The sequence below is a fragment of the Prionailurus viverrinus genome, chromosome D2 (assembly GCF_022837055.1).
Source record: "Prionailurus viverrinus isolate Anna chromosome D2, UM_Priviv_1.0, whole genome shotgun sequence".
Lineage (NCBI taxonomy): Eukaryota > Metazoa > Chordata > Mammalia > Carnivora > Felidae > Prionailurus > Prionailurus viverrinus.
Window position 1 is genome coordinate 63,092,617 of NC_062571.1, and position 13,631 is coordinate 63,106,247.

The window sequence follows — 13,631 nt, forward strand, 5'->3', positions numbered from 1 at the left end:
GGGCTTATCTGAACAAGGGGCCCTGGGCACTCTCAAGGTTTTATGTCTAGGGAACCAGACTGGTCCCCACTTCTCTCATCACCATCATGCCCCCACTCTTATTCCAGTTCCTTCTCATATCTCCTCACATCCCTCACCATTCCGTCTCCTCCATATTTGGTCCCTCCTTCCTGTGGGCAAAGATCCCTCCTTCTCTTATCATACAATCCCTCTCCCACCCTCATCTTCCTCACTCTCAGGTAGGTGCCTCACACATCCATACTGTGGTGGCCACAATACTCGCCCCATTACCTACACTCACTCGTGTCTCTTTCCTTCCCATCTCTTCCTCCCATTCCTTCTAGCTCTCCTTTAGTTTCTCCTTTATTCGATTTTTAGCATACCTTCCTTTTCTCCCTCACCAGTCATCTTGGTTCATTTCATTCTTCATTTTCCACACATAAGCCCAGATACCAATACCATTAGCAATTTATTTCCCAGTCTCCCTTCCCCTGCATTATCGCCCCTCATTTCTTGCCTTCTTTTGTTTTTCTTCTCACTTGATCTCAGCCAGGTTTTCCTCACCTCTACTTCCACAAGTCTCTATTTCCACTCTGGCCTCATTTGTCACTGCAACTCTCTTGTCCTTTTTCCTTGTTGTTCTCCCCACTGAATGATATTCCCAACACCTACAACAGTGCCCGGCAGATAGTAAGCACTTAATAGACAGGTGTTGAATGAAGGAACATCATAGTTCCTTTCTGACCAGTTCATGTTGAAATCATGCTTCTAAAGTAGGTATCATTATATGCTCTAACAATGTAGACACCAACTGGTTATGGGTCACAGCTCAGAGATGATTTTGCTGTGCTTTTAGTAGTAGCATATATATATATATATATATATATATATATATATATATATATACATACACACACATATGTATCCATGTGTGTTGTGTACATATACATACATATACACAACACACATATATGGATATTTATTTATTTTGAGAGAAGGAGAGAGTAAGCAAGCAGGAGAGGGGGAGAGAGAGAGGGAGAGAGAGAATGCCAAGCAGGCTCTACAAAGCCCATCATGGGACTGCATCCCATGAACCATGAGATCATGACCTGAGTGGAAATCTGGAGTCTGACACTTAACCGACTGAGCCACCCAGGTGCCCCAATAGTAGTATATTTTTAAAATGACAATATGAACAAATCTGTTCGTGAATGTTTTTAAAAACCTTTTCTTTCTTTGACATTTTTCCATTCCTATGCTAAGTGCCAGGTGTACAGGGAAAACCTGGTCTGCAAACAAATCATCAGGCTAGTGATCAAGTGTTGGCATTAATACCATTTACACGGATGGAACTGAGAACATTGCTATGATAAATTTTTGTGTGTGCTCATGTTTAGCATCAACAAGGGGAAAACACAGGGCGGCGGCACCACCATATTTCCTTAATACGATTTTTTTCTTCTTTGTGGAATTGCTGTGTTGTGACGTTTACAGTAAGCTGCTTCTCATTGGGAAGAAAATCTCTGTTGAGTTTAACATTAGTGCTAATGTTATACAAAATGTTATAGGTAGGCTTGGTACTCCACATCTACTTTAAGATGTGGATTCTTTTTGCTTGCATGTAATCTTTAGAAATCAATAGTACAAGTGTTTTTGAAAACCAAAAATACATAGACTTTCTCCGCATTGGGCAAGTGAAGCTTGTTAAGGCAGAAGGTAAACTAGACTGCTTACCCTGATTCTGCAGGGTGAATTTAAATTTTACTTTATTTTTGGGATTGGAGATCCTTTCGGTTGATTTCTTTGATTAGCAATACAGTGTCGATCTTGGAGCTCTTTTTCATGTAGAATATCAAAGTGTAATGTTGCATACATAAATAAGTCCTCTCAAACTTTATCATATCAGAAGTTTTGAGTGGCTCTGTGTGGCCTACAGATTAATTCACTCCATGTTCCTTAGAATGCCATTCACGGCCTCCAGTCTGTCTTTAACTTCCTGTCTAGTCTTCTTTTTCCTTCTCCCTGTCATACTTCTTACTCTTTAGCCAACTTGAGTTTTTTTTTTAATTTTTTAAATATTTTTTTAAAATTTATTTTTGAGAAAGAGAGAGAGAGAGACAGAATGCGAGTGGGTTGGGGCAGAGAAAGAGGGAGGCGCAGAATCTGAAGCAGGCTCCAGGCTCCAAGCTGTCAGCACAGAGTCTGACGCGGGGCTCGAACTCATGAGCTGTGAGATCATGACCTGAGCTGAAGTCAGACGCTCAACCAACTGAGCCACCCAGGCGCCCCGAGCTTTTTTTTTTTTTTTTTTTTTAATAGAATTTATTGTCAAGTTAGCTAACATACAGTGTATACAATGTGCTCTTAGCTTCGGAAGTAGATTCTCATGATTCATCACTTACATACAACACCCCCAACTTGAGCTTCTTAACCAATCTCAAATCCTGGATACTTTCTGGGCCTGAGCCTTTGTTCAAGCTTTGCCATGGGCCAGCCGTACCTTTTCCCTCCATATTCACCTGTGAATATTTCACTCTCCCATCTGGGCATACTCAAATACCACCTCCTTTAGGAAATTTGCTTTCATTCTTGCTGCTGGGAGTAGTTCCATTTTCCTATAGGTCCTTGTAGAATTTTGAATCCATTTTATGGCATGTATCAAATTCTGTACTTCCACTATCTGAAAACATACTCCATCAACTATTAATGTATAAATTCCCTGTGGGAGGGCTGTTTATTCCTTACCTTGGTACCTCCTACGAAGGCTCCCTCATTCCAACTTACAAATAGCAGGTGTTCAATAAATATTTGCTGAATAAATGAAGAAATTTATTAACCACCCCCATTCTTTTTCATTATTGTGCTGTGTCTAACAAGGAGAAGGTGTATTAGTTTACTAGGCTGTTACTCAGCCATAACAGAGTACTGCAAACATGGTGGTTTAAACAGTAGACACTTCTTGTCTCACACTTTCGGAGGTTGAAATCTGCAATCAGGATGTTGGCAGGACCATGCTTCCTCTGAGACTCTAAGTGAAATTCTTCCTTACCTCTTCCTAGCTTCTGATGGCAGCCAGTGATCCTTAGCTTTCTTTGGCTTACACCCTGTTTCTGTCTTCACGTGGTATTTCTTTCTTTCTTTATTTTTATTTTAATGTTTATTTATTTTTGAGAGAGAGCAAGAGAGAGAACAAGTGGAGGAGGGGCAGTGAAAGGGAAACAGAGGATCCAAAGTGGGCTCCAGGCTGACAGCAGAGAGCCTAATGCAGTGCTCGAACCCATGAACTGTGAGATCATGACCTAAGCCGAAGTCAGATGCTTAGCCAACTGAGCCACCCAGGCGCCCCTCGTGGTGTTTCTTCCTTCCTGTGTTTGTGTCGCTGTCCAAATCCCATCCTCTACTTTTTTGCATTGAGATAGAATTGACAAATGACATTGTATTAGTTTTAGTTGTACAACATGATTATATATATATATATATATATATATATTGCAAAATGATTACTACAATAAGTTTAACATCCATCACTACACATAGTTACAGTCTTCCCTCTTTTTATTATTATTTTTTTTTATTTTTTTAAATTTTTTTTTTCAACGTTTATTTACCTTTTTGGGGACAGAGAGAGACAGAGCATGAACAGGGGAGGGGCAGAGAGAGAGGGAGACACAGAATCGGAAACAGGCTCCAGGCTCTGAGCCATCAGCCCAGAGCCCGGTGCGGGGCTCGAACTCACGGACCGCGAGATCGTGACCTGGCTGAAGTCGGACGCTTAACCGACTGCGCCACCCAGGCGCCCCAGTCTTCCCTCTTTTTATAAGGACACCAGTCTTATTGGATGAGGGCCCACTCTACTCCAGTGTGACCTCAAGTTAACTGATTATATATGCAATGACTCTACTTCCAAACAAGTCACATTTATAGGTAATTGCTGTTAGAAGTTCAACATACCTTTCTGGGAGACAAATTCAACCCTTAACACTAGGGAAATAAGAATTCTTGGGGTGCTTGGGTGGCTCAGTCAGTTGAACGTCTGACTCTTGATTTCAGCTCAGGTCATGATCTCGCGGTTGGTGAGATTGTGCTATTGGTGCAGATTCTGCTTGGGATTCTCTCTCTCCCTCCTCTTCTGTGTCTCTCCCCTGCACCCTCTCCCCCCACCCCCAAAATAAATAAAATACACTGAAAAAAAAATCTTATTTAACTAACTCCGAGTTCTCATCTAAGTCATAGCCAGATGTGTTTGATTTGTATCTGTATGTCCAGGCTTTTTTTTTAAAAAAAAATAATTTGTTGTCCAGCTGATATGGAAAGCAAATCTAGAGAAGACCTGTGAGCATTGCACAAAGGGCATCTCAATACACCTGTGAAGATGACCTTGTCTTATCATTTTAAGAGATAAAAATGATGGAATAGCTTTTAGGAGAAGATTCCATATTTCGGATGGGGTTCATTGTGAGTACGTGTGATTTCATGGTATCCACACCAAGATTCCATATATCTGACCATAATATCCCTTGGCTTTCTTCTGCAGGACGAAGTGAAAACAAATCAGGGCTTGGAATAATCATAACAGATATCAAAATTTATTGAGTGCCTCCTCTTTGCCAGGCACTTGACCAAGTGTTTAACATGAATGATCCTGTTTGTTTATTTTTTTGAAGTTTATTTATTTATTTTGGAGGGGGGAGAGGCAGAGAGAGAGGGAGAGAGAGAATCCTAAGCAGTCTCCGTGCTGTCATCATGGTGCCCAATTCAGGGCTCAGTCTCACACCATGAGATCATGACCTAAGCTGAAATCAAGTCATGCACTTAACCGACCAAGCACACCTAATGAATGATCCTATTTAATCTGATCTTTGACACCATGTGGTAGGAAATATTATTATCCTAATGCATATGTGTACATATATACATGCATCAGGGGATGAACAAGATGTCTTTCCATCATATAGTCTTAATGTTTCTGTTTTTTCAGTGATTTTTGTTTTGCTTCTATGAAGGTCTTGTATTCATAGATAATAATATCAACCCCTGAATAGTAACATAGACATATTGTAATACTCATTCCCCTTCCTGCTCTTTTGTACAGGAAAAGAGTGAGAAACTAGTGCTGGAAGAAACTGCATTTGAAGAAATCGAAAGGGATTTTCAGGAGGTTCTCAATGAACTTTCGGGAGATAAAAGTCTGGAGAAATTTAGAATTGAATATGAGAAGCTTCATGCTGTCATGAAAAAGTCTTATGACAATGAAAAGCGTCTGATGGCCAAATGCAGAGAGCTAAACGCAGAGATTGTGGTTAATTCTGCAAAGGTCGCCACTGCCCTGAAGCTCTCCCAGGATGATCAGACCACCATTGCATCCCTGAAGAAGGTCAGTGATCTCATAGAAACAGAGCCTACGGAGAGCTGCCATAAATGCATCCTATATTTAAAACGTCATTCTTTCCTTATATTGGCAGCTCTAGGCTGGTAGTAAGTGAGTTATTAAGTAAAAATCTACATGATTTATATATTCATTAAGCCTAGGGAATAATGTTATTTTCAAAGGAAATAATTAGCCTGGTGAATTTCACTGGGCAGAAAATAATATAAAACCTTGCTGGCTTGCTTTCTAAGAAGTACTGGGTTAGCAGAAAGAATGAGAAGTAAGGAAATGTAATATTAGGGACCTTGGTATGTCTTGTTTGATAGAAGATGGGTAATTAAATATCTCATGATGATAGCTTGTGAAGGATATTTTTTGAAGGATATTTTCATGTTTCTGCTTTTCCTACTGTTTTAGAAGAAATTGCCTTGAGAATTCCTAGATAGGAATTTTCATGATCTTGTTTCCTCCTTGATCCTCCCAATTCCTCATAATGGGAGATCAGGGATTCAGTCTGGGGGCTACTGAGGAAGCATGGTTCTACTTTACCATGGAGTTTTTCATCGTCAAGTGTGTTGCATTATTTTGAGGGTAAAATGTAAATGTTCCTTGTTGCTCTCGGGGTGATAAGAAGTTGAGAGATTTTAATTTATAATTAAAACCCGAGTGGTAAAAAATAACTCATAAACTTTTTAGATAATTCCCTTGATATCATACAATGAAACATCAGGCAATTTAAATGAATTTCCAAGACCAGTGCAAATTGTGACATCTGTTATCTTAGAATTTACTTTTTTTTTTTTTAATTTTTTTTTTCAACGTTTATTTATTTTTGGGACAGAGACAGACAGAGCATGAATGGGGGAGGGGCAGAGAGAGAGGGAGACACAGAATCGGAAACAGGCTCCAGGCTCTGAGCCATCAGCTCAGAGCCTGACGTGGGGCTCGAACTCCTGGACGGCGAGATTGTGACCTGGCTGAAGTCGGACGCTTAACCGACTGTGCCACCCAGGCGCCCCATTAGAATTTACTTTTTTTAAAGTGCCATTTTCTATTGTCACTTTCTTCTCTTTGCTGGAAAACCAATAAAAGAAGGCTTTAAATCATTGTATGATGAGGAAAAAAAACATTTTTTTATTGCAAATTAAAAAACTGTAAATGGAAGTCATGAGCTAGTTAAAATATAATTGGTGAAGTTGATTTGGACAAAACTTCGTATAATTGTATTTTCATTTAAATATCCTTCATTTGTTTTGCTGAAAATAGTACATATCATTGCTACAGAAAAATATACCCTGTAATTATTTTGAATCAGTAAATTATGTGAAGTTACCCAAGACTCATCTATCTCTCTCTCCTTCATGTAATGGTGAGCACGAATTTGTGTAAATACTCTCTTCCACTCATTTTATTCCTTGTCAACATAAAAGCGGAATGTTTTCACCTGAAGCTTATAGGTTCTTACCTATACGAAGGACTCACATTGCACTTGACAGAACTTAGCAAGAAAATGGAGTGGTGGGGTAAAACTGAAGGCTGTTACAACATTTACTATGCTTTGTTCACTTATTTGAATGGCTGTAATTCACTTTTAAGTATTTATGTTAATATTCCACATTGGATTTAATAATAGTAAGGAAGCCAAAACTGCATGAGTCCTTGTTCCCATTCCCAGCTAGGGCTTTGCTTTTCTCCTGTGAGCATCTGATGAGAAGATCTGGGAGTGGATTTCTGGAATGGGAATTACCAAGGCTGTTATGTACAATTAGGTGACAGCAAAGACCACCTTGCTATGAATTGTTCTAAAGCTGACATAGCCATCCAGGACCCCTTACTTGAGACCTGACTACAAAATAGATTTTTTAAAAATTTGTAATCGATCAAGAGCTTCAAATTTAGGGCTTGGATCCAAGGCCACTCCTTATTTTTTTTTTTCTCCATAATACTTGGGCTTGGAAAACACATAGGCTTTCATTTTTTAATTTTGTAAACCTATCTTAACATTTTTATTAGAAATATCCTCCTAGTTATAGTGGCCCTTGCAAGATGTAAGCCTTGTAACCCCACTCACCTACACAAGGAAAAATACCATTTGCCAGGACCCCTTCTAACACTGCTGTTCAGTATCGACTAGCTCATGTTGAACAATTTAGTAAGTCAATATAAATGGAATGCGTAATGTATAATATATAATCTTCTTTCCCCATAAATGACAACTATATTGGAGTTGTTTTATTATTCTATTTACTCAGTTTATCTTGCATCTGGATCCTAGTTTGGTTTTTCTCACTAATGTGCCGTGGCCCATATAGGAAATCGAAAAGGCCTGGAAGATGGTGGACTCGGCCTATGACAAAGAGCAGAAGGCAAAGGAGACGATCCTTGCCCTGAAAGAGGAAATAGTGAACTTAACCAAACTAGTCGAGCAGGGGTCTGGACTGTCACTGGACCAGGATAGCAAGTAGGTCATAGACTTGTTAATGTATGTTGAACTTGCTTTTGTGGAGGCCCCCTTCTTCAGCAGATGGCCTGGGGTTTGCCGTGTCACCTTGAACATTCTTTATGATTGTTTTCCATCTATTGCTATTTTTTGTTTTTAATGCTCCCTTTCTCCATACCCAAGAACTCATAATTTGTGATTATATTAAACTTTTGGCTCTGCAGGGATATGTACTACAATTTCAAAATGAGTAAATATTTTAGATTTCTTTCTCTCAAACTTGTGTGAAATGGAACTCGCTGCCTTTCTGCTCTAATTTCCAGCCCCTTCCCATGCTCTGAACCCCCATTAGTCCCATCACCATTCTTCTAACTTCTCTGGTTCTAGGCCAGAAAACATATTCTAGACCGCTCTTTTAACCCTGAAAGCTTCGTCTTGTTGATTCTGTCTTCTAGTCATCACCTGTGTCTTTCCCTCCTCCTTATCAGCAGTGCTAATGCCTTGCTTTGGGCTCCCCATTCTTGGCTGGATTTGGGATAGACTGCTAACTGTTCTACCTGCCTTCAAGGAGACATATCCCCTCTTCACCATCTTCCACACACCAGATTTAGGCTTCTGAAATGTGTATCTGAGTGCTCCCATCTCCAGCACATGTTCTAAACACCTTCAATAGCTCCCCACTCCCAAAGAATGCAGCCCAGTCATGAACATGTCTTTTAGGGCCCTATATAGATCTGTCCGCCAGCCTTGCTAGACTCATGTCCCGAAACACCATGCTTGCTGATGCCTCAATACCTCTGATCATGCTGTTTTTATTCCAGGAATGCTTTTTCTTTATTTCTCCACACAGTAAACAACTATGCACCCTTCATGACCCATCTCAAACACCATCTTAATTTCATCACTGTTGGCACCTCTATTTCAACCTCCTCCCTACCCCTAGCCTCAGTGAGAGTCGCTGAGTTCTCTGTTTCTGTAGAACCCAACATGTATCTCAAGTATGGCATTGATCACATTGTATTGAAATTATTTGTTGAAATACTTCACTATCTGTTAGGCTACAAACTCTTGAAGGAAGACACTTTTACCTTCCCTCTAGGTGTCTAGCACTGTGCAAGGCATGCAAAACCTTGCATTAGTTTATGAGTCAGGAATGATCACACACTTCCTTAGGCATTTTTTTTTTAAGTTGGCTCCATACCCAGTGTGGAGCCCAATGCAGGGGTTGAACTCATGACCTTGAGATCAAGACCTGAGCTGAAATCAAGAGTCGGACACTCAACTGACCAAGCCACCGGGGTGCCCCTTCCTTAGGCATTTTTCATCAACTCTAACTGCTGCATAGGTTTCTTATGTTTTCTAGATGCATTTATCCAATGTTGAGAGATAGTTCTAGGTGCCAGGGTTGGAGGAAGGAACAGGAAAAACAAAAAGAAGACGTGATATCTGTCATAATGGACTCTATTTTCTCATTAAAGGAGTCAAGCATCATCAGAGCAACTACTGAAGAGCAATGTGAGGGAACTGATCAGTTAGGAGTTTTAATGAGAGTTGGAGCACAGTGAGGAGGAGAACTGAAGAAACTATCTAGCCCTAACAATGTGCTTAGGTGTAGCTGTCTTCAGAGTAACCTCAGAATTTGAAGTTTTGTTTCTGGAGAAGAAGTTGAATGCAGTTCTGAAAGTTCCTTATTAAATACTTATGTTCTACCAAAGTTGTTGGTAAATAAACATTGTCAGAGGTGCTTCCAATGGTCATTTGATGACTTAGTAGTGAGTACCTCAAGTTCTCTATTTTCTCAACTCTCATGTGGCTGCCTTGTTCTAGACCTTCATTCTGCTGCACCGGTCAGATCAGACACAGTCTTTCTATTTCAAGAACACTAATTCTGCAGAAAGTCATGCCAAATCATAAATAATGTTTTTTTTTTTAATGTGGAAGTAACTGGTTAACAATTCAAATCAACAAATATCATCACATACTCTCCAAAAGCTGGCAACATGAATGATTTCCAAATTTTGTTCTTGGAAACATTTTATCAGAGTTGCATCCCTTTGGTGGAAACTAATCTCTATGGGTAAATGATTAGAAAACTGGTGATGTGTATTATTTGCTTATTTTATGCTTTATTTTAGACTTTATAGTTGTGATCATAGCCCTCCCCTGGGTATAGTAAACAAACAATTTCTTAAATTAACATTTTCTTTAGGATTAATTACAACAGTTGACAGTAGCTGTATAGTCTTATTGTAACAAATTCAAATAATACAGAGGTGTGGCAACTAAGGAGTAAGAATTACCCCTCCAACTCTTCCAACCCTATATTCTACTTTTCAGAGATAACCAGTTACCAATTACCAGTTTGGATCTATTTTCTTGGACTTCTATAAAAATGTCTATAAAACACATACACCTATATGCAGACACTGTAATTATTTAAACATCAGAAAAGGGATCATGTTATATATATTATTATTGGAATGTCTTTTTCAGTTAACAACTCACAAGCAGCCACCATGTCCATGTCAGGGCATAAAGGTCCTTCTCTTTCACACTTGAATGGTGTTAGTCCTTGACCTAAAGTCTTTCCCATGAAAATGTGCTCAGAGGGTGATAGGAAGGGCTCCTGAGAAGATGGCCTTTTAGTCTGACTCCTGTGTTCTTCTTTTTTAGTATCCGAGATTTACTGAAGTTCAAAGAAGAAGTGATAAAGGAGCGAGACCAGCTCTTGTCAGAAGTGGTGAAATTACGAGAGTCTTTAGCTCAGACTACTGAACAGCAGCAGGAAACAGAGCGATGCAGAGAAGAGGCAGAGCAGACCATCAGTCAGGTCTGCTTTGTCGTGGAGGGCAAGATGAAAGAACATTACCTTCTAGAAGTCCTTCCCATATTGTTCCTCTCTCAGATTTACCCCCTGGTGCCCAAATGAAGCATCCACAGGTCTGCTTATTTGTCTGGTTTGTTCTTACAAGAACAGTTTTACTTGTTCATTTCTTCTCAACATTTTGTGTCTGAGAAGTCACTAAGACAGGGCACTGCTTACAATTTTGGCTTAAGAATGTGTCCCTGGCAAAGGCGAGAATGCTCTGCATCTGGAGATGGTGCAAGTAGTTCCCTTGGCCCTTCTCCTTTGTAAGGACCTCTTTTGAACACTTTTTATAATAACCCAGGAGTCAAATAGATGATACACACATGCAACCCCTAGGAGATTACTTTGAGCATGAGATAACAGATTTTTCATAGATTTTTGACCATGATGATAAAGCTATAATGCTTTATATAATAACATCCAGGACTCATGTGAAACATAATTTAATGTTTAGGGTAACTGGTGACATTTTATTTAGATCCTATTGATAGAGAATTGGGTGAATTCTTTCAATGTTTAACTCTCTAGAATTCTGGGTTTCCCTATTTAATTGGATCTTATACCATTCTTTGTGGATTTGTTCCCACCGTTAGGGTGGATGTCTGGTGTTAAGGCTCTGGAAAACAACACAGAACATTCTTGAAAAGTTTGAACATTGGGGTTCAAAGACGACTGTCCTGCAGGGGAAAGGCTACCACGAGGTGACTGCCCCGAAGCTAGAAGAGTTGAGATGAGGAGCAGCTCAGCTGGTTGAGATCGTCCTGGGGAGGGCTTCATCCCTTTCCTCCCCTATCCTTTCTGTGCCCCTAGTTCCGGCAAGAGATACAACAACGTCAGAATGAAGCATCACGGGAGTCTCGGAAGAAGGAAAAACTGGAGAAAGAGCTCAGGCAGATTCAGACAGACATGGACACCAGGCAGACAGAAATTAGGGCCCTGCAGCAGTATGTGCAGAAGAGCAAGGAGGAGCTTCAGAAGCTGGAGCAGCAGCTGAAGGAACAGAAGGTGCGCTGGGTGTGGGCTGCGCCTCGGTCCTCGCAAAAACAAGAAGGGGGCCTTTGGAACACTTTGAGTTTTCTCTGGAAAGGAGCAGACTCTCTGCACTAGAGATGTTGGTAACATAGCACTGGGCACTGCATTGCTCTTTGAAGAGCTCGTATGGGTATCTATGACCTTTTTTCCCCCAGCTCCAACAGGTTAATTTCTTTTTAACATTCTGTTGATGTGTAATATACACATAGAAAAGTGTGTAAGTCAACAGTGTACAGCTTGATGAATTTTCTCCACCTGAACATATCTTGGTCACCTGCACCAGGCCCAAGGAACAGTACGCCAGATGTCCCTTTGTGCCCCCTCCCAGTCACTCTCTCCCTTAAAGGTCACTTCTATTCTGAAACCTAAGCAGAGTTTAGTTTTGTCTGTTTTTGCACTTTACAGAAATGCACTCATACAGTCATACAATGCTCTTTTGTACTAACTTGCTCAATATTTTGTCTGTTTGTGAGATTCATTTGTGTTGCCACATGGTTATAGAATGGCACTATCCAGTATGGCCATGCATTGCTATTTAAATTTATTTTAAATAAAATGAAACAAAATAAAATAAAACCTCAAGTGCTCAGTTGAACTAGTACCATTTCAAGTGCTTAATAGCCACAGGGCTAGTAGATAACCTATTGGACAGAACAGATAGACAACATTCACATCATTGCAGAAAGTTCTGTTGGACAGAGCTCAATAGAACATTCACCGTCATAGTGTTCCTTGTGTGACCACAACATGGTTTATTTTTAAGTGGCTTATTTTTAAGTTTCAAGTTTAGGAACCCATAGTCAGTCTATCTGCATTTTAAATATGGTGCTATTTTTAATATTTTCCCTATAACAGCAGTTGAAGGTAACTCAAATAGTAATAATTGTGCTCTGTCTTTTCTCATTTCTTAAAGAGGCAATTCATATAATTGAGAAAAGTCGTTTCTTGAAAATAGTTTCTCTTAGGAAGTTTTCAAAGAATTGCCAAGACATACAGCATTTTTCCACTTAAAAAATAGATATTAGAACACATTTCTTTGTCAATTGCCTTATTAATATTGTATAAAGGCAGAAATCAGGTGGGTAATACACATTGTGCAAGTATCCACAAGAAAAACGAGACTTCTTTGAGCATGAAATTTGAGAGGTTTTTGAACATCACGATTGAATTACAGTGCTTTGTTTAGCAATATCCAGGACTCACGTAAAACACAATTTCATTTTTAGCATAGCTGGCTGTATTTTGTTTGGTCCCTATTGATGGGAAATTGGATGAAGTCTTTCCATGTTTAACTTTTGCTTGCATCAAGTTATATTTTGGGATAACTGTCTAAACTATCTTCTCTCTCTTTTCCCTTCAGCGCATTTTCTCCCCCTCCATCCTCTCACTAGTCTGCCAATAGAAATGATGACTCCCCGCCCTGCCAAAAAATATAATCCTGTTTTTATAAAACTGTGTCTGCTGAGGATAGGCAAGGTAGGGAAGAGGAAACCCCACTGACACTGAAGTCAGGCAGATAGAAATCATTCCTCTGCCGTTCCACGGATTTGACTTGAGTTGGATTTAAGGGGAATTGTCTCTGTGCTGGTGTTAGTGAATGGTTCTGTCCAAGAAAATGTTGTAGGCATGTTAATGCAGGATTTGCTCTGAAGATGTGGCTTCCCAGCCCCACAACTGATAAAACTCGTTTGAATCTCTAGCTCATTTGCAATGATTATAGCAATTGTTGCATATGTGAAGCTTGCCAAACGGCAAACAGGCATTAAAATATTTATCCACCACCTGTGAACAAGACTTCCCAAGGCTCTCAGAAAAAAAAAAATTATGCGCTCTGTGTTATTCATTAGAAGGCGTCATTTTCCTCAGCCATTTAACATTCATCATATTTGAGTGCATTAGTGCTTTCACTGGGGATAAAGAAC

The 13,631-nt window shown here is 39.8% G+C and overlaps 1 protein-coding gene across 4 annotated transcripts in view; it reads left to right on the forward strand.

Moving 5' to 3' along the window:
- Positions 1 to 13,631, forward strand: part of CFAP58 (cilia and flagella associated protein 58) — a 111,201-nt gene that overhangs the window by 4,386 nt on the left and 93,184 nt on the right. For all 4 annotated transcript variants that reach the window (XM_047825500.1, XM_047825499.1, XM_047825501.1 and 1 more), the window contains exons 2-5: positions 5,093 to 5,374; positions 7,681 to 7,829; positions 10,482 to 10,638; positions 11,488 to 11,682. In XM_047825500.1, coding sequence (XP_047681456.1) covers positions 5,231 to 5,374; positions 7,681 to 7,829; positions 10,482 to 10,638; positions 11,488 to 11,682 — 645 coding nt within the window. In that variant the 5' untranslated portion in view covers positions 5,093 to 5,230. The remainder of the gene's footprint in view (positions 1 to 5,092; positions 5,375 to 7,680; positions 7,830 to 10,481; positions 10,639 to 11,487; positions 11,683 to 13,631) is intronic.